Source organism: Dreissena polymorpha, chromosome 6 (genome assembly GCF_020536995.1).
Source record: "Dreissena polymorpha isolate Duluth1 chromosome 6, UMN_Dpol_1.0, whole genome shotgun sequence".
In the NCBI taxonomy this organism is placed as follows: Eukaryota; Metazoa; Mollusca; class Bivalvia; order Myida; family Dreissenidae; genus Dreissena; species Dreissena polymorpha.
Window position 1 is genome coordinate 44,683,391 of NC_068360.1, and position 22,417 is coordinate 44,705,807.

Here is a 22,417-nt window from a genome sequence, read left to right on the forward strand (position 1 = left end):
GTGTTTTTTTCCCTTCATAAATTTGTTTGAATGATTTACAGACCCCAGTTTCATCCATTATGCTATATAATGGGAACCTATTCACTTTTTATTTGCAATAGCTGTTTTAAGGCATTTTTATTTTGAACATATTGTTTTTCCCCTGGCATTAAAACGTGGTTGCTTGATGGGATAGGCTGTTATGCCTTGTTCTTGGAAAACTTTTCTTAATCCAAGTGCCTTGTCCCACAGTGTGCCTTGTCCCACAGTGTGCCTTGTCCCACAGTGTGCCTTGTCCTACAGTCAGTACTGGTTAATCAGAGACGACTCTTTTCACTTTTATGGAATTTTTGTTTAAATGAAGTCTGCATATCGAAAATTTTGTTAAGGCAGAAAGTGTTATTCCAAATTAGCCTGTGTGAACTTTACTCACATGCACTAAGACCAGTTTTCTCAGAAGGCGGCTCATATCTGTTCTGTTTCAGCCCATCCCATACAACTCCAGGCCACAGTACTGTTGCTCCATGACTGGGCTGAAAGGCCGCTCATATCTCTTCTGTTTCAGCCCATCCCATACAACTCCAGGCCACAGTACTGTTGCTCCATGACTGGGCTGAAAGGCCGCTCATATCTCTTCTGTTTCAGCCCATCCCATACAACTCCAGGCCACAGTACTGTTGCTCCATGACTGGGCTGAAAGGCCGCTCATATCTCTTCTGTTTCAGCCCATCCCATACAACTCCAGGCCACAGTACTGTTGCTCCATGACTGGTCTGAAAGGCCGCTCATATCTCTTCTGTTTCAGCCCATCCCATACAACTCCAGGCCACAGTACTGTTGCTCCATGACTGGGCTGAAAGGCCGCTCATATCTCTTTTGTTTCAGCCCATCCCATACAACTCCAGGCCACAGTACTGTTGCTCCATGACTGGTCTGAAAGGCCGCTCATATCTCTTCTGTTTCAGCCCATCCCATACAACTCCAGGCCACAGTACTGTTGCTCCATGCCTGGTCTGAAAGGCCGCTCATATCTCTTTTGTTTCAGCCCATCCCATACAACTCCAGGCCACAGTACTGTTGCTCCATGACTGGGCTGAAAGTGTGTTTCACTGGCTTCAAAGAGAAATCAGAGTTGGTAGGTCCCTAGTTGAAATGGTATTTTGTATAATTGCTGTACCTTTTTTTAAACGGGCATTGAAGGGATGAGTTAGCATTTCAATGTGTATATTATTTTAAAAGGAAAAATGTCTGTTCCAAATATTGGATTGTCATTATTATTGAAAAATGACCATTACATGTAATTTGGGAATTTAAACATCAATTTTCTACAAATTGGGAAATAAATAATATATAGGTTTAGAACTTTGGGTGATTGAACTTAAGTAAACAGGCAATACAAAACATACAAATATCTGTAAAATGGATATTACATGTATAACTTCAAAAATCTTTATTCCTAGTCTAATTATCTCTACTTAAAAAAGATGAACCAATCATTTGGGAATTACGAACTGGATTTGGGAAAGAAAGAAACTTTTTGCCCTTGGGGATATGATCCAATAATGGCTATAAAACCAGCAAAAAAAGCCCTTCATTTGAATGAATGAGCCTCGCACTGGGAAAACAGGGCTTTATGCACTGGCTCATCAGGGAAGACACTGTCCGCTTTTATGGCATTTATTTGTTTAAATGCAGGTCTTTTTTAAATGAAAATACAGTCTAGACAGAAAATGTCTTCCTGATTAGCCTGTGTAAACTGGGATAAAACTACGCCCATGCTTTAAGCCCCAAAATGAGGCTCAAATAAATGTTTGTGACTCTTTCCAATTTCAGAGCCATTTTGTTGACCTGGTACACTACATGGGTGGTAACGTACGAAAGGACTTCAAGTGTAACATCACACACCTGGTGGCCAACGCCATTGATGGGGAAAAATATGAGGTAGGGGAACACCCTCATTCAGGGCATTTACCGTTTTTTTTTTCGACATAGCTGTATTGAGCCAGCTTTTCACCTAACCTGACCTTTGTAAGTGTCCAATAAAATTCAAATAAAATTTCGCGCGGCTAGGTACGAATGAAGACACTTCATTTATTCCATTAGCTGATTTGAGTATACCACCAGAACATTGGAAACATATCCGCGTCTTTGTAACACTGTTTTACTGCATGAAACAATTTTATCTCTAATGAAAAGGCTTAATAGATAGAACAGTTTTACACTCAATTCTCGACATCAATACAGTTTGTGCGTGCACCTTTTTATTTTCAGAGGATTGTCAGGGCAAAAGCGTTTATACTTAAAGGCTATGTTCTCATATTTAGTACTTACTTCCATATTCCTGTCAACATGTTAACATGTAAAAGTATAAAGAGAAGTGGAAACGAGGCCTCACTTTAATGCCTTGCATTTCAACCCGCAAGGTATCGGGTCAATTCGCGGCCAGTGTGTGAATGTCTGAGTTTATATACAGGTCATCACGGGAGTTCACGGCCAGTAAAATAATCGTTATATAATAAAGACGCTATCCGTGAACTAGGTGACCTGAAATTTTCTTTAGACCAGAAATATGTTAAATGAAGATATTCAGCAATATAATTATGGTATGCAGGGATCATATTTTCCCACAACATCAATCGGTCTGGATTTAAAATGGGGGGAAAAGGTATCCGAAAAATTACATCCGAAAACCATGCCACAATGGTATAATACACAGGATAATAGTGTCATTGGTGTATATTTCTGTATGATACATCTTTTGATAGCAATTAGAGACCCCTATCATAAAAACGCTGTGGTGTGAATGCCTGATAAAATCAATAATTGCCGATAAATCACCGATAAGGTATCAAAAACAATACTGTAGCACTCGAGTAGCAGAAGCGGGTTGTAAATTGGGGGCAATAAAGGGATTAGCGATGGTAAGTTTTAGCCAGACAGAGCTGAAATAGCCAATTTATTGGGAACTTATAGACTTTACATCGTTTTAAGCTCACCCGAGCACAACGAATGTCAGGACAGAATCGGACCGACTGTTTAGGATTTTCAATCGGTCTTTCATGACCCCAATCGGTCTAGGACCGACAAAACCGATAAAAATATGATCCCTGATGGTATGTCAATAATAGATTCTTAATGTGTTTACAACAATACAATGATAAATATTATTTTTGATTAATTTAACAATAATTATTCGACAATATTGACTAATGTATTAAGCATGAGCGCGATGATTCTCGATACTGTTAATAATCGAATCAAATAGCAATGCCCGACAAACCACTAAAACAGGTTTGTTCGAAGAACGCGCCTATAAATACGGATACTTCGCGTGTTGCCGGTTGACTCATATGTTTTAATTTCACATCCATTCTTTTTTGGTTTTCTGTTTCGTATCTATAGGTTTATGACCAGCAATATGTAATAATGTAAAATAAGCCGCAAAAACTCCGCGTAACATCCCGTACTGCGTGTGATGCAGCTAAGAACTGCACAGAAAAAGACATTCGCTCTCCTTGATCTCATTCATTAAACTATCAAGGCCGTATATCTTTTTTAAAGATATTTCTTGTTACTTACTCGCTGGAATGGGGATGGGAGCTGGGGAAGTGTTTAATCAGAATACCTTGACCTGGGTACCTTAAGTTCCTCTAAGAATGGGTTGGTGACTATGGGTGAGGGATTGTTTATCAAAAGAAAGTGTGTAAGCCTTTCAAATGTGACATAAGGTCTTAGAGCTTAGATTATAATTTTCAATTGCTCCCAACTTGAAGATTACACTATACCTTTCTCCAAGTCTACTGATGACATGTGTACAAACAAACAGATTAAAGGCTTGTGATAAGTAAGCCTTTTACCCATCAAATGTGGCAGTGCCATTGTTGCAGTATAAATGCACTTGTTCAAATTTGTGTCAAGTGTGAGGAAAAACTCCTTTACGAAAACATGTGTACATTGTCAGTGTAAATCCCATGTAATGTCAGGGTTTTATCCTGTATTTTTCCAAGTTTCTTATTACATTATCATCAGTTATTACAGTGTATTGCAATTGTTTTGTATTTCACAATAGTTATAGAAGTGTTATTCACAATGAGGATTGTACTTTTAAAGTGCTTGTTCATAATAGCTTTTTGTACTATTTCTTCTTGTCATGACCATACAACATATCATATATTGAAGTTCACCATTTGCTAGATTCAGCCAGCGTCACGCATCAATGATAAATCAATACATAAAAATAAAATCAAAAACACACATTTTAATATCAAAACCTTCAAAATAACAATTTAAATTAAATTAAATTGAATTGAAGATAATGTGAAAACAAAAAGTGATCCTTAGCAAATTTTGAGTAGTTGAAACGATTTAAGGAGAGAGAGAAAACAGCACTATATTTACTTGATGTATTTATTGTATAAGAGTATAAGATATGGGATTCTTAAATGGAAGTAGTTTTTATGAGGGATAGAAAAAGTAAACATGTTAAAGTATCTCCCCCCCCCCTCAATCATGCTCCTTCCTTGCCCACTGCATTGTCTGGAGACAGTGTAAATGTTGTGCATAGTGCCTCCAGAAAAAGGGTTTGATATTTTATTGAATTATGAAATTTAACATTATAACATGCTCATTTAAAAAATATAATTTTATTCTTATATAGTTCTGATTTGAAATAAACTCATTATAATCGTGCAGATTCTGTGATTGTTTTCATGGTCCATGGAAATAAAAATAAGGATTTACAAAATCCATGGCTTTATAACTTTTAAGTGCAAATATTTTGCTGATAATAATGTAGGGTTTGTCTGAGAGTTTTGTAGAAATAAATGTTTATACTATTTTTCCTGAAGAATGGTCTGACAATAAATGCGATTTTAATTTAAAGCTTGAAAATTGAAGTACAATCAAGAAACTTTCATTGTCCACTGCCATGGTGAAAAACAAGAGACAGACTCTTGAAGTATGCCAAAAAGTGCCTGGATAATCAATATGATTTAATTAGTCAGTGAAATATCAGATTGAGAATAATTGGCGCATTCTGCAAATTTTATTTTTAAAAAAATGCATATAGAAAAATTGCATAAGCAGCCTTGAGTACTAATCTAGAAAAAATGTTTCCTAGAGACTAATAATTTCATATCAATTGTTTACTTGAACTGGTCGATGAGTCACCCATTACACTTTACAGCCTTTTATTGGAAATCTTCATTATTCAAGATATGAATCACAGTGTTTCATATTCATAAGTAGGTATGACTTATAGGAAGTGTACATGCCAAGTGGACTAATTAAAATGACAATGATTGTACTCAGATGACCATGTCATTAGGAAATTTATTTGATACTCTTGACAATTTTAAGTCGAAAAGGCTTTCCTGGGAAAATCCTCAATCAGCAAATACTATCATAGTCTGGTGATAAGTGGTAGCAGTAATCTATGTTACTGGGTTTGTTGATGGTAGTGGGGGATGATGGATGGCAATTATGATGTCATAGGGCCATTTGTATTGATGAATGATGATGATGATATGGTGGTGGATGCTGTTGAGGGTGGCGGGGATGTCTGTGAATAATGATGATGTTGATGACGGTGGCAAATGATGATGATAATGTAGATGTTGGTGTTTGATGATGATGATGATGATGATGATGATGATGATGATGATGATGATGGTATTTATGGCCCTCAATCTATTAAATCTGCCGCCGTTCGGCGGCAGTCCCCCACCTGAAAAGTATACTTTTTTCCCCTTTTTGGGGGAAAAATTCCCCCTAAAAAAAAAAAAAAAAAAAAATTATTTAATAGAAAGATGTGTTTCATGTACAAATGTAATAATGAGAGAGTAAGTAAAAAAAATCCCCCAAAAAGGGAACCGCCGCAAAAATTCCGCCTCCTAAGGGCTGCGGACCCCTTCCCCCAAAGTAGTGTGAGGGCGCTGGTATTGACCAGTCGCCAACTCCGCCCACATTTTGTCGATCAGCCAATCAGATATCGATTTTTCACACACCCCTCAGCAACGCTTATCTGGCCGCCATTTTGTCCGTCAAACAACGCGTGTTGTACATATGGAATGGACGTAATTTTTAAGAGTTTACACAGATTTTATATCAAATGCATGATCATTACTGTTCGATCATTATTCAAAATTGTAGGTGCTATACATACTTTATAAAAGGTTATTATTTTATCTTTATTTCTTGAACATATGAACGAGTAATGAGAAAACAAACACAATAAATAGTTTAACCACACCAGGTGTGTGTTCTATAAAACGTGTTATACCGTTTGATGCACAATATTATTAAGCAGTTTTGGCAACATAATAATTGCCACACGTGCTTATTAATCTCAGCGTAATTGTCGATGATTAATAAATAACAGTATGTTGCGTGGATCTCAGAATGAAGGAACATTAAGGCATTGTTAGGTACTGTACACAAGAAAAGAAAACTATTTAATTACTAAAATGATTTCCAATTATATATTTATTTTCTGTTGATCATAAACAAGGGAAATCATTATAAATTGTTAACTTAAATATTGTTTTAACTAAAGTAAAAACAACAAAAAGGTGATTTCAACGCGGCTTAGCCAGCTTAAAGCGACTTCAAGTGTAAAATGTACGGCTTATAATACAACAACAACATTTCTAATACAACATATATTGATACGGGGAGAAATGTGAAAATTGCAATTAACATATAAGGGCCATCTTGTTATAAATAAGCAAATGCATAATATGCTAAATGTATTCAATTCGAATGTTCGTGTACAGCACCGTAATACCAACATTTCATTTTTTGATAGTGAAATGTAACAGGTTCGCATTAAACATAAATGAAATAAAATGCATATTAGACTATCTGTTTATGAAACCACGAAATTAGGCCTGTATTAAATTATGGTTACAATCAAAATTTAATTTATATCCAAATAAAAAAAATCGGTGTCTTTTTAAAAATAACTCAATAAAACAAAGATCTGAACATTTTTAATAAACAAAAAACCCATCATGATATGGATATGTCATTTGCATTTAATAAAATATTTTCAAAATTATATATGAATAGCCACCGGGTTTACTGTCAGACGGTTGAATACAAGCTCAAAATCAATATGAAATAAATGCTCATTTGTACAACGGATTTTTCATCACCTCCCTATATAATATGTATAAGAAACGTTTCTGATAGTCAGTCTGCCGTTAACTCATTAATTTTGATTACGCCATTTCTCTCTAAAGTTTTTATGATTGTATTAACGTTTTACAAAGCAGTTTAGGTTAGTGTGCGGCTTTAATAATTTATTTTATAGAAAAGAGCATAATACATCATTACAAAAATAGAATTTCCCTCACGTAATCCGCTATAATTGCGATCTGCTTGTCGGAGTTTTCTAATCACTAGACCACGTGACTATGTGGGCGGAGCAATCGATAATTTGGCGACTGGTCAATTGGTGGTGGTGATGGATGATTGTAATAATGGTGGGTTATAGTAATGGGGATGATGATGATGGTGATGGTGATTTAAAATGTCAAAGGGTTACTTGTTTTCTATGAATGTTCTGCTATAATCTTTCCTTATTTGTGTCATATTTGATTTTTTTAGAGGTATGCCTTTTAAATATTCAGCTTTCTGTGTGAAGTCAACTGTACAGGACATAAATATTTACCCTTTACATTAACAACAACGGTAGAACAATTACCAAATTGCAATAATTTCCTGTGCCACATGCTGTATATCTTAATTCCTTTAGTTTGTAGTGTTGTTTGTGACACCAAGAGGGCTTAAATCTGTGCCCAGCAGCTGTCTACACTGATTGCCCATTGTTTGACTCTCAGGTCACAGGGTGTTGCGCAATAATTGTGTGCATTTGTTGTTAATTTATTGGTTAGTGGCAGTTCTTAATAGCGGTTTAACAGATTACCTTAAGGATAATTTTTGACTACTTATTGATAATTTTTACTAGTTATAGATAAATGTTAGATCACTTTTGCTGAGTTTATGATGCTGTTATTATTGTTGTTGAAGAGGTTGTTAAGTCTATGTTAGATTTCGTACAAGTTATTAAGCTAAGATAAAACTGATTGAAATACTATCTTAATTGTGTGTGTTAAGTTGTTACCTGTGGATTGTGTGCAGTATACACATCATTAAGCATCTTTGTATGGTTCAAATGTTTAAATACGTTGTATATGCATGTACATACTTGTGTGCGTTTGTAAAAAATGTTAATTTGCTTAAAAAATAGATATGCAAAATGTCTCTTTAAAAAGGCAAAATGGCAGCTTATAACTTTCAGTGTTAACATTGACTGTGAATATTTTGCTTCCTGTTTGTAAACTTTTTCTATAAGATGATGTGAATGTCAAGTGAATGTAGTCATATTCAGTAGACTTAAGTTGTGAATAGTGTGTTTTAAATCAACAATTGAAAAGATGGAAGTAATATCTGAAGAGGAGGTAAAAATATAATTAATTCAGAACATTTCATTTAAAATAAAATTTGAAGAGTACTTTCCATTGCTATTTTTGTTATAAGTGTTTATTATAATTATATTGGTTATGCACTAGTTTAATATGTTATTAAAATTATGTTAAGACAGGTTTGTTGAAAAATAAATTAAGAATTGTTTGGTTGTTTAATAACCCCAGGTCAGAACAACAAGAAGTTGTTTATTGGTTGATAAACAATGATAATGACAAACTAATTATATTAATGCCCCCCTTCGAAGAAGAGGGGGTATATTGTTTTGCACATGTCAGTCGGTCCGTCCACCAGATGGTTTCTGGATGATAACTCAAGAACGCTTAGGCCTAGGATCATGAAACTTCATAGGTACATTGATCATGACTGGCAGATGACCTCTATTGATTTTCAGGTCACTAGGTCAAAGGTCAAGGTCACAGTGACTCGAAATAGTAAAATGGTTTCCGGATGATAACTCAAGAATGCTTAGGCCTAGGATCATGAAACTTCATAGGTACATTGATCATGACTGGCAGATGACCCCTATTGATTTTCAGGTCACTAGGTCAAAGGTCAAGGTCACAGTGACTCGAAATAGTAAAATGGTTTCCGGATGACAACTCAAGAATGCTTAGGCCTAGGATCATGAAACTTCATAGGTACATTGATTATGACTGGCAGATGACCCCTATTGATTTTCAGGTCACTAGGTCAAAGGTCAAGGTCACAGTGACTCGAAATAGTAAAATGGTTTCCGGATGATAACTCAAGAATGCTAAAGGCCTAGAATCACGAAACTTCATAGGTACATTGATCATGACTGGCAGATGACTCCTATTGATTTTCAGGTCACTAGGTCAAAGGTCAAGGTCACAGTGACTTGAAAAAGTAAAATGGTTTCCGTATGATAACTCAAGAATGCTTAGGCCTAGGATCATGAAACTTCATAGGTACATTGATCATGACTGGCAGATGACCTCTATTGATTTTCAGGTCACTAGGTCAAATGTCAAGGTCACAGTGACTCGAAACAGTAAAATGGTTTCCGGATGATAACTCAAGAATGCTTACGCCTAGGATGATGAAACTTCATAGGTACATTGATCATGACTGGCAGATGACCCCTATTGATTTTCAGGCCACTAGGTCAAGGTCACAGTGACTCAAAATAGTAAAATGGTTTCCAGATGATAACTCAAGAATGCTTACACCAAGGATCATGAAATTTCATAGGTACATTGATCATGACTGGCAGATGACCCCTATAAATTTTCAGGTCACTAGGTCAAAGGTCAAGGTCACAGTGACTCGAAACAGTAAAATGGTTTCCTGATGATAAATCAAGAATAATTAGGCCTAGGATCATGAAACTTCATAGGTACATCGTTCATGACTGGCAGATGACCCCTATTGATTTTCAGGTCACTAGGTCAAAGGTCAAGGTCACAGTGACAAAAAACATATTCACACAATGGCTGCCACTACAACTGACAGCCCTTTTGGGGGCATGCATGTTTTACAAACAGCCCTTGTTTTATTTTAATGTGACAAACATTGAAAATTGGCTTATTTACACCAAAATTGTTGTTAGCTTGTCATTTATAGGAAAGAAACTGCAGTCATTGACATTATCAGATGACCAAGCTAGCCCAAATTCTAATATAATTACTTTTGACCAAGAAAAAGTTGCAAGCCTTTTATATAAAACTAAAATTTTAGCAGTCTGGTTTAAAAATGTAAAGACCTTTAGGCCTTGAATGCTTTGTGCTAATTTCAATCAATGTCTCTATGTATATGTGTATCATATTTGAATAATAAAAAATGGTTGCCATGGTGTAGTGGTATGGTATCTGCTTAGCAAGGTCAGGGGTTCAATCGCCAATGTGGCTGAGTTTCTAAAAACTCTCCCATAGACACCAAGTACTTGTTCGAACCAGAACAGAGGGCTCTCAATGCAATCCAGCAAAAATAAAAAGAATTAAACTAAAGAATACAGGGTGTGTTTTCGTTCAAATTTGGGTCCTGTAGGGGCCATCCCCCATTGAAAAAAGTAAATATTTGTTTTTAATAAGTGTTAGCATGTCGTTCATTTCCAAATCCAGCTCTAAGTTGAACCTTAGAAAATATAATATTGAAATCACTTTTATTATCAAATTTATGGTATTTGTAAGCATACAATCAGAAACATTAATTTCCCTATTTTAGTCAAAAGGACCCAACATTTTCCAATCCAAAAGGACCTGGCCCCATTCCAAAAATTGTGAAAAAAAACAACACTTGAATATTAATGATCCAAGATGAACTCACTCTATTTCAGTGCGCAGTGGGCTTAGACAAGCCGATAATGAGTTCTGATTGGCTGACACGGGTCTGGACCGAACGGGACAAGGTGGATTTCCGTGCTGATGATCCATGTGTGGTACGTAACATAATGCCTTGGCCTTATTTCAGTATCGGCCATAGCACCTGTATAATGCTTGAGTTATGGGCCTTGATTGATCTCAAATTGACCTCATACTAGTTACTGCCCTCTTGGTCAAATAGTTTTTAATGATTCTTTTGCATATTTAATAAAAAATGTTCTGAATAATAAAAAAAAAAGTTTTGCTTCTGTACTGACCCTTGATTGATCTAAAATGTGCAAGGGTTTTCCTAGCCATTTTGGGGAAAGGAATCTGGTCTAATTAGGATTTTTAAATGGCAAATTGTTTTCGACCAAATGATTCTTTGCCAAACTTAACAACAAAAATGTTCTAAAATATAATAAATATTAAGTTTTGTATCAAGCCAAACCATTGCAGGAAGTGTGACAGTAAGGCCCTTGATAAATCTGAAAGTGGCATTTTAAGTGTTAGGTTTTAGCATACTATCTGAAACAAGATTATTAGCTTAAATGACCAAGATACTGGGGAGTGGTAAAATATTTTAACTGAGTCTTTAAGATGCTTTGATTATCAAAAACAATTTTGTTCATCAGATCTTTACCAATTTTTGTAAAACTGCTTAGTTATTTTTTTAAGAAGCTAATTTTTATGACAAATTTCCATAGAAAAACTGCTATTGGATCCCCTTGATTTTCTGAAAGTTTGCTTTTGCATATCTTGTGTTGTGCATTGCATGTAGTTATTTGTCAACCTACATATATACATATATACCTATATATATTTTGTTAACACTCTAGAGGTCGCATTTTTCATGTAATCTTTATGAAACTTGGTCAGAATGTTTATCCAAACGATATCAAGTCTGATTTGAATCTGGGCCATGTTTGTTGAAAAAAAAAGGTCACAATGTCAACTCTGGAAAAAAATCTTGTTACCACTCCAGAGGCCATGACTTACCTTATTAACATATTATTATTGTATTTTGAAGGGTTTTCACAACTCTTGGTTTACTTGATAGGTAGATTATACAATACTTGCAAACCCAATTTGTTTTGCATGTGTCAATATTTGGCAACCTACATGTATATATTGTATTTTGAAGGGTTTTTACAAGTCTTGGTTTACTTGATAGGTAGATTATACAATACTTGCACAACCAATTTGTTTTGTATGTGTTCAGATGAAGTACAAGGTTCCTCCATTCTACAAGAGATGCCTCAGCTTTCTTGGATTCTCCCATGAAGAACAGAACCATATGGAGGAAATCACTATAGAAAATGGTGCGTCATCTTGTATCCCATTCCCCCTCAGAAGCTAAGTGAAAGTGGCTATCTGCAACCTGCATAAAACCAGAACAGCCTGCGAGTAACTCGGAGTGTGTTCAGGTTTTATGCTGTTTGTTGCTCATCAGTATCTAAGGGTTGGAAGTGAATCCTATAAACCTTGAATGTTAAGAAAAGTCTTACATTGAATTTGATTTTTCTAAGGGACTTCAAACGGGTCAAAACGAGTGGTACAGGGTTAAAGGCCTCGTTTAAGCCACTGTTATCTTGTATCATACCCCTGTTTATTGGCACTCTTCTGGGGTCCCATTGCAGCGACCCTTTTTGGAGGGTTTGGTGATCAATACTCAGATGCTGAGAAAACAGTGCAATTAACCATTTATTAGTGATCTGAAAGGAAAAATTAAAGATGAAGATAACATATTGTATGGAGGTGCAATACACTTGGATGCAAAAGGTTACAAATAACATAAACCAGTTAACCTTTTGCAATAACCGGTTATTAACCGGTTCACCAAAAACCTTTAGAAGTAAAAATGTTTAAGTATACATTAAACATGCCATACCGAAATATAATTAGACAAATGAAAATCTTTTTACAATTGCTAGGCGGGAAGTACCGGTATAATAAACATAGTGTGACAAGATCTGTCTTTTCAGATGTGAATGGCCAAGCTTACATATGAGCACACTAGAATGGCACTGAGAAATCTGAATTAGTAGTCAAAATGCTTGTTATCCCCCGCCAGAGGCGGAGGGATATTGTTTTGGCGTTGTCCGTCCGTCCGGCACTTTTGTGTCCGGAGCCATACTGTAAAACCATTAAATTTCGTGTGGTACGAATTTTCGTGGATGTCGTTCCGCTGAACCACGAATTCAAGTACCAACGATTATTTTTACATTTTAATCCGAAATTGGTCCTTTCCGAATGTCATTGCAGGCATTCTTTATTGTTTTTGGTTATCTGAGATATTTGATTGTGATATGCTAGGTAAAACAATATGTTGTTTTCTTGATAAGTGTTTGGGTAATAATACTTTTTAAATCAAGCACGGAATTTAAACTGTACATCAACGATTGTTCTCTTTTACGTGACGTCGTCAAATTAACAGTTTGCAGATGTATCACATATGTCAATTAGTGCCAATTAAAGTTAAAAGAGACATAACGGTTTTCACACCTGAATTTTGGGGAACTTATTACTCAATTGTTACTTCTAGAGGACCGATTGAGCAGAGACTTGCAAATATTGTCAAAACAACATTGATGGCAATTAGCGAGCGGGGACCCACAAGATCGCCGCTTATTCGCTCTTATCGACAATTATCGGCAACACGTTCATCCTTCAGTGCACATTAATCACAAGCCTTGCTGTCAACACACATTAGCAGATTATTCTTTATTATTACTCTGGTTGTTTTAAGAAAAGTTTAATGATTATGACTGTCAATCTTCCCCGAAAATTTGAAATCCACGAAATTACGTGTCAACGAATTAGTTGTTTTTTATTAAACCGCGAAATTTCATACCGACGAATTTCCATACGTTTACAGTATCTTGGAAGTTCTTTGGTGGATTTCATTTAAACTTGGTATGAGTATATATATGCATAAGAGGATGATGCACGCCAAATGGCATTGTACACCATCTGTTAAAAACAGACTTATGGCCCTTTGTATCTTGAAAAAATGCTTTTTTGTGTCCAGAGCCATATCTTGGAAGTTCTTTGGCGGATTTCATTGAAACTTGGTATGAGTATATATATTTGCATAAGAGGATGATGTACGCCAAATGGCATTGTACACCATCTGTTAAAAACAGACTTATGGCCCTTTGTATCTTGAAAAAATGCTTTTTACTATAGGCATTTTTGTGTCCGGAGCCATATCTTGGAAGCGCTTTGGCCGATTTCTTTGAAACTTGGTATGAATATAACCTTCCTTTGTCTTAGTTTTTTCATATTGTCCTCCGTCCGTCCATCTATCATTATGTTCATCCGTCCATTTTGCACCCATCCTCAAACAAAGCATATGTTGCGGGGGATACCTTGGGCCTTTCAGGCCCTCTTGTTATTTAGAAAATTACCTCAGAAAGTGTGAACTTTATTAGGAAATACTTTTCAGAAATTTCAGTAGCCAAATTTGTTATTTTAATTTAATAGCCAATTAAAGATTTTATTAACCATTTTCTCTTGAGGCTACCGGGTATGCTAACATACATGTAGAGCACATGCACTTCAGGTGGCACGTTTGCCAATGTTGGTGACAAGGAATGCAGCCATCTGATAGTGGACGAGGCTCTGAAAGACCTGCCTGACAATATAAGCCTTCCTAAACATGTCGTCAAGGGAGAGGTGAGAGAAGAATTCTTACAGAAATAAGGGTTAAGGGTGCTGTTGCTAGCTCCTTTTTGTTTCTCCCTGCTTCGCTACTGGACTAGTTATTGCATAAGATGTTTGAAAATATGTCTAACATTTAATCTAGTTATGCAAATATTATATGGCAACAATAACACTGTTTGTATTTGTAAAGCTTAATTACCGGTGTAACTGTTAGACCAAGAAATTCCTTGGATTTATCATATTCCTAAATATAGAATATCTGCAGACTGGTCTAGTTTTTATGACTGCCTTTTTTAGCATCCGCCTGTTCCTGTAGACTCTGGTAGGGTAATCTCAAGTGTGCCACAGCCAATGAAACATTGTCACAACATTTTATATGAGCCTTGCTCTGGGAAATTGGGGCTTAATGCATCTACTTGAAGTGTCTTCCCAGATGTGTGCAGTCCGCTCAGAATAATCAGGAACAACAATTTCTGCTTGTTTTTTGTTTGTTTGTTGTTTTTTTGCTAGGAAGAGACCAAAATACCATCAAAATTGAAAATGGCATTCCTGAATATCCTTTTCGGACTGCACAGTCTAATCTGGGACAAAACTTTATGCACATGCATTAAGCCCCGTTTTCCCAGTGCCAGGCTCATTTTACATCACTAATTGAATTATTTGACCTTAAACAAAGTTGGTCAGATAACTTAAGCCACATGACACCTTTTATTACTGATGTAAAACAAATGAAAGTACAATTAATGGGAAATAACTATGACAGTATTTTTAGTTTTTTAATTCAACTTAAGCATTATCTCCCTTGCCAGCAGTGAGGTTTACATTGTTTGATATGCTGAACTCATTGAGCTTTGTCAAAGCTTCTGTTTGAATGTGATCAGATATTTTACAAGGAAAATTCAGTAAAATGTATGTGTGTTAATTTATTATAATAATATAATGTTAAATTACAGACACAGTTTCCCATTTTAGCATGTCAGGATAAAATGTTAGGTTGTCCCAAACCATCGGACGAGTGTCTATCCATGAGTTACTAAAAACACAACAACAATAGTTTGATTTTATGAAAGGCTTTCGGATTGCTTGTCTCACATTAAAATGTTTGCTTGCTCAATTCGATTGTTAATGATTTTGTTACTAGTAATTGAAGCTTTAAAGATGCTTGTTTTTTTCAGTGGTTTTGGGCATGCATACAAATGGAAGCAAGGGCAGCAGAGAAGTTTTATACATTCCAAAAGGTAGATTAATTTGTGATAATGTTTTTCAGAGAAAATCAATGCTTTTCATTAGCTTATAAGGAAATAAACGTAAATTACCAACTCTTTTCTTTAAAGCAGTAAAAGTTAAAACATTTATATTCCGCTCCTTGATTAAAAAAAATGTGATCAGACTTTTATTAAATTTGATGCTGGCGAATTTAATTTGATACTGAAGGTCAATTTAGTATTGTGGGTATAGTTTGTGCCTAGCTGACAGGAGGTCCCGATCACTAGCCCCATGCAGGGAGCATTCTATATATTTCCGTCAACAGCAACAGATAATTCATCTTTCAAGAGAAAGGCTCTTAGAGTGCCTTAATAAGCCATTGGCTTTCAATGCAATCAAGAATCGGGGAATAATCTACATGTGCGTCCCGCGTCTATGACGCACAAATATCGAAAAAGACGCATCGTTTTGAAATATGTGCGTCCACTGGGACGCATTGCTGAACTGTATCCGTTAACGCATACGCAAAGTACGAACCATCTTGTGTACGAGTCAAAAGTGTAGCAATGAACGCTGAGTTTAACCGAATGAGGCTTGAAGACTCCAACAAGTCTTTTGATTGGTTCAAGTCGAGCCGTTGCTGTATAATACGAACCAATTAGAATCGACCTTTTAAATAGAATATGTTATGACATTTTCTAGAGTCCCCGGATGAAAACCTGCTTTAACTTTGTGTAACTTAGTCATAAATAATACAGAAAAAATGCCTCCGAAATAAGGTGTTGAAGCTAAATCCAAAACAAACAAATCTAAACTTTAATAACGGTAGGTCAACGGCTCGCCATTCAGACGTAAACAAATATATTATCAAGCTCACAATTCGGATGTTAACAATAATATTATCATCGATTTGAATCAAGTTGAAATGTTGTAACAGGTTACATTCAAGTAACAGATAATGTTATAGCCTATGTGAAGGCAAACAAGATAGTGATAACTCTGAATTTGTTTTTTTGGTTTCAACAAGTTTTTGAGATCATTAAAAGTTTAATGCAAGTATTGTTATTGAGCTAGTGTGATTTAGACATATTTTCTTAACTACTTGGTATCTTTCAAAATTTGGGAACCATTCTTTTTCAAGGGGGACTCATTAATTTTGGCCTGGGACTCATTGGTCTAAAATTGCCAGTTCAGGGACCCATAGATAGTAAATTCTAGATTATTCCTTGAAGAATTAATAATTAAAAAACAAATATAAATTTAACTATTAATATTGATATCCTGGGACTAGATCCCATACTTGGTGTCTATGGGGGATATTAAAAGAACGCTCCCACAGTGGGGAATGGAACCCGTGACCTCCCGACCGCTAGGCGGACACCATATCGTCTACCCCATGGAGAAACAGTTCAAAATATGTTCACGCCCAGGTGGACCAAGGCCAGATAAAAGAGTCTTAGTATCTCAATAAGCCTTTGGCTTTCAATGCAATCAAGCTAAATAAATAGGCTTAAACTAAAATCTTTATTCCACCAAAATCAATTATCATCCTCTATCAATCACAGGGAGAAGCAGTTCAGAATCTGTTCACGCCCGTGTCAACTATGGCCGGATCAAAGACTCGGAAGCGCAAGCGACTGAAAGAGAATATCGCTCAGCTGGTGTCGGATGATGAGCTGGAGTCGCCGCTGTACAACAAGCGACGCTCGGGAAGCATCGATGGGATTATCAGCCCTAATTCCTTCCTCGATGCTTCCAACACCCCAGATATCTCAGATATCAACATCAGTAAGTTACGGAAACAATATCTGATTGCTTTGACTCCTTTTGTAAAAGTTATATTTGTATCAAATGACTGGATGGTATTATCAGTTCTTTCTCCTTAGTCGACGCTTCCAATACCCCTGACATCTACAATATCAATATCAGTAAGTTACAGAAACAATATCTGATTGTTTTGACTCCTTTTATAAAAGTTATATTTTTATTACATGACTGGATGGTATTATCCGTTCTTACTCCTTCGTCGAAGCTCCCAACACCCCAGATATCTCCGATATCAACATCAGTAAGTTAACGGAAACAATATCTGATTGCTTTGACTCCTTTTGTAAAAGTTATATTTTAATTACATGAAGGGATGGTATTATCAGTTCTTACTCCTTCTTCGACGCTTCCAACACCCCTTACATCTCTGATATCAATATCAGTAAGTGGTTGAAATTATATATGGGCTTGTATTCACCAAACAATTCTTAGACTTAAGTCTATGAAATCAAGAATATTCTTTAAATTGTAATATTGAAGATTTGCTTGAGTCAAACTTGACATTAACATACTCTCTGTAAATCATTCTTTTTGTAGAACGTTTTGTTAATGACAATATGGCCAGTAGTAGCCTGTATATATACAAACACTGGAGGCATTTTCTTGGTTCTAAGTCTATCTTTTATTCTAAAGTTTAACGATAAGTTGGTGCAAACTGGCCCTGATTGCTTTGACTACTTTTGTAAAAGTTCCGACATGTCACAAAGCATCAACAATATTATCATAATAAAATCCTAACTTTTGCTTCAATGCTTTAAGCATCCCCCACTTTTCAGATATCATAAGGTAGCAAAATGATATAGCATGGCTATAAAGAATTGTGTTTAACCCTTTCCCACTCAGAAGTAAAGTGAAAATGGCTATGTGCAAACAGCATTGAACCAGAACAGCCTGCAAGTAACTCGCAGTCTGTTCAGGTTTTATTTTTGTTTGCTGCTCATCAGTATCTAGGGGTTGGAAATAAAGCCTTAAAAACATGAATCTAGTAAGAAAGGTCTTTAATTAAATATATTTTTCTAAGGGACTACAAATACACATCTACGTGGTAAAGGGTTAAGTCCTTCCTCAATGTTTTGAAAAAACATTCTTAGCAAATCATTTCTTGCATATAGAAACCATCAACTCCCCTACAACACCATGTAGTATGCCTTACGACCCAGCAGACAGTATGGAAACATTATAGTTGTCTTTGTTTTATACTGCGTTTCTTTTCTTAGTGTATTGTGTGAGTTGTTCGAAGTTGATTTTCTGTTTGCATGGATATTTCAATCCTTACTGCATTATAATCAAATCTGTTTTCCTTTAAACGGTGTATTATATATTTATAAGTATATTGGCATATTTGACAAATTTTTTAAGTCCAGTTTACTATGGAATCACCAATTTTTGCAGAGGTTAAATTGTTATTCTTTCATAGTCCAACCATTGACCATACTTATTACCAGAGAAAATATGTAGCTATTTAACAGTCAGTCACCTTCTTTGCAGGTAACATGCAGGTTTGTATGTACATGTAAAATAAAATGAAATATCTGTATGTAAATTAAAATTAATAGCCAATCATCAATATGTATACAGTTACATTCTATTTCTGTAGGTAAATTATAATTAATAGCTTGTGGATCGATAATACAGCTACTGGTTAAGTAGGTAGCTTCAAATTTATATGCAATATTCACATGCATGTTGTTGTTCAGATGACAAGGAGCAAGTGAAGGTCACGCCAAGGTTACAGGTGGTCAAGGAGTTCCTGCAGACTGAGAGGAACTATGTGGGCATACTACATACGCTATTAAATGTACGTAGAAGAGTGTGAGTTCTTCTCCTGTAAAACAGATATTTAGATAAAAGATTTAATTTAACTGAATGTTTTCCATTTTACTCAATTGGACTTGTATGAATGCTTTTTATGCCCCCAGATCGAATGATCAGGGGGTATATTGTTTTTGACCTGTCTGTCTGTCTGTGTCTGTCTGTCTGTGTCTGTCTGTCTGTCTGTCTGTCTGTCTGTCTGTCTGTCTGTCTGTCTGTCTGTCTGTCTGTCTGTCTGTCATTGTATGTGTGTGTCTGTTCCAAAACTTTAAGTGTTGTCCCTGATTAACTTGTGCACAGGATCTTGGACAACACTTTTAACGCACATGCATTAAGCCCAGTTTTCCCAGAATGAGGCCCAATTAACCACACACGCTGCACGATTCTGTTTTCCCACAGACATTCAAGGCCCAGATTGAGAAGCAGGACCAGTACAGCGGGGCCATCCTGGCTGCACCCGATGTAAAGCTGATCTTTGGCAACATTCCTCCCATCTACAACATCCACCTCTCGATACGGGAGGAGCTCGAAAAAATGGTGGAGACGTGGAGCGAGGAGAAACCGGTGGGGACCGTTATCAGCAAGAATGTGAGTGCAATATAGGTAGTTAGCAGTGGAGTTTTGGGGCAAGTTTTGCTGGGTTCCCAATTAAAAAAATTATGTATTATTCCTAAATTTGCGTAAAATTCCCATTATAAGGTTTTCAAAAACTAAAAATGAAAAATGGTTTTAATAATTTGCAACATTAAGTTTAACACTCTATTCAGCTCTATAAGTTGAACCTTAGTAAGTATAATATTGACAACATAAATGATAATTTTCAAGAATTCATAAGACAAACAAAAAACACCACCATTCCCCAATTTTTGTCATCAAGGCGATTTTTTCCACTCCAAAGGGTCCCTTTTTCCACTCCAAAGATTGAAAAAAAACACTGGTTAGGGTAAGTTCTAGAGCAATATTCTAGCAGCGGGTTGCTGCTGTGCCTGTGCCCGTATCTTTTTTTCGACTCCCACCCTCTGTTGCTGCTCAGGACTTTCCTACACAAAAAGTGTGAGAGTCATATAAATGCAAGACATGGTTTAGAATATTGGAGAAGTGAAGCTTGTCCATAAAAACTTGATGTACAAATATCGGAGTAAGAAATTCTGGGAAATTTAAGGACATTGTTAGAAACCTGGATCACACTGGTGATCTTTCCAACATGCCCCTTCAAGCAGCACCCTGTACCTTTTGTAATCTTACTACTTTCACTTTGTGTTGTGATGTAGCATTTTGCATTGGATGTTTTTATGGCATTGTGAAAAAAATGAACCCAAAGCTACTTAATAAAAAGTATGCACATTTTTAGCTCGACTATTATATATGAAATATATATAGTGGAGCTATCCTACTCACCCCGGCGTCGGCGTTAGCGTCTGTGTGCAAATGTTAAAGTTTTCGTACTACCCCAAATATTTTCTTTCTCCCTTCACATATTGCTTTCATATTGTGCATACTTGTTTACCAACATGACCCTAACCTATAAACAAGAGCAGACAACTCTATCAAGCATTTTGTCATAATTATGGCCCCTTTTCCACTTAGAATATGCAGCAAATGTTAAAGTTTTCGTACTACCCCATTTATTTTCATTGTCCCTTGACATATTGCTTTGATATTTTGCATACTTGTTTACCAACATCACCCCAACCTATAAACAAGAGCAGACAACTCTATCAAGCATTTTGTTATAATTATTGCCCCTTGTATACTTAGAATATGCATATTATTGATAAATCTATGTTAAAGTTTGCGTACTACCCCAAATATTTCCTATATCCTTTGACATATTGCTTTTGTATGTTGCATACTTGTTAACCAACATGACCCCAACCTATAAACAAGAGTAGACCACTGTATCAAGCATTTTGACATAATTATGGCCCCTTTTACACTTAGATAATTGAACATTTTACTTAAATTGTCATAACTTCTTTATTTATGATCACATTTTATTATTACTTTGACAAAACAACACTTACCTGAATACCACAATGGATTCCACCCAAACAATACCCCACGCCCCTACCAGAATCCCTCCCCCCCCTCCCAACCTCACGCCCCCAAAAAAAAAAATAAACATCATCTAATAAATTACCACACCCCACATTATACCCCCCTCTCACCCCCCACTCCCTTACCCCCCCCCCCCCAAAAAAAAAATTTTTTTTTTTTGAAACATCATCTAATAAATTACCACACCCCACATTATACCCCCCTCTCACTCCCGCCCCACCCCCATTTTTTTTTAAACATCATCTAATAAATAACCACACCCCACATTATACCCCCCTCTCACCCTCCCTACCCCCTTCCCCCCAAAAAAAGATATTTAAAAAAAATTCCTTTTTTTATTTTTGAAACATCGTCTAATAAATTATTGAATATGAACAATTTCCCCATAATGGCTTACGTTATACTGTCAAGCACTCGAATAGTCGAGTGCGCTGTCCTCTGACAGCTCTTGTTTTTATGCCCCGGGATTGAAAGATCGGGGGCAGATTGTTTTTGGTCTGTCTGTCTGTCTGTCTGTCTGTCTGTCTGTCTGTCTGTCTGTCTGTCTGTCTGTCTGTCTGTCTGTCTGTCTGTCATTGTGTGTGTCCCAAAACTTTAACCTTGGTTAAAGTTTTGCTATAACTTATGCATTATTGAATATAGCAACTTGATATTTGGCATGCACGTGTATCTCATGGAGCTGCACATTTTGAGTGGTGAAAGGTCAAGGTCATTCTTCAAGGTCAAAGGTCAAATATATGGCTTCAAAGCGGCGCAATAGGAGGCATTGTGTTTCTGACAAAAAAATCTCTTGTTTAAATTAATTTCAGGATCATCACAGTATTCATGTATGTTAAAAAAGTTTGGTGTTATTCATTCAATATATTCCAAGAAACTATAAAATTGCTCCAATTTATACAATTTAACATTCAAATTGGCGAGTCTTAGAACTGCTAAGCCTTAGTTAAACAATCTCCAGGTACTTCAATCATTTGATATAGTCCTTATTTTTAATAAAAGTGGAAAAAAAATGTAAAATAAACACAGGGGTTTTTTTTAGAAAAAGGGGAAGACGCTGG

At 36.1% G+C, this 22,417-nt stretch overlaps 1 protein-coding gene across 2 annotated transcripts in view; it reads left to right on the forward strand.

The window, feature by feature from the left end:
• The window catches only part of LOC127834674 (protein ECT2-like), a 58,901-nt gene that overhangs the window by 13,566 nt on the left and 22,918 nt on the right, over positions 1-22,417 (forward strand). Inside the window, exons 4-13 of one of the 2 annotated variants that reach the window (XM_052360694.1) lie at positions 1,025-1,114; positions 1,813-1,920; positions 10,766-10,867; positions 12,013-12,112; positions 14,356-14,468; positions 15,632-15,694; positions 17,228-17,450; positions 18,602-18,655; positions 19,187-19,287; positions 19,701-19,889. In XM_052360694.1, the coding sequence (XP_052216654.1) occupies positions 1,025-1,114; positions 1,813-1,920; positions 10,766-10,867; positions 12,013-12,112; positions 14,356-14,468; positions 15,632-15,694; positions 17,228-17,450; positions 18,602-18,655; positions 19,187-19,287; positions 19,701-19,889 (1,143 nt within the window). The remainder of the gene's footprint in view (positions 1-1,024; positions 1,115-1,812; positions 1,921-10,765; positions 10,868-12,012; positions 12,113-14,355; positions 14,469-15,631; positions 15,695-17,227; positions 17,451-18,601; positions 18,656-19,186; positions 19,288-19,700; positions 19,890-22,417) is intronic. The other variant, XM_052360695.1, reaches the window with a different exon arrangement.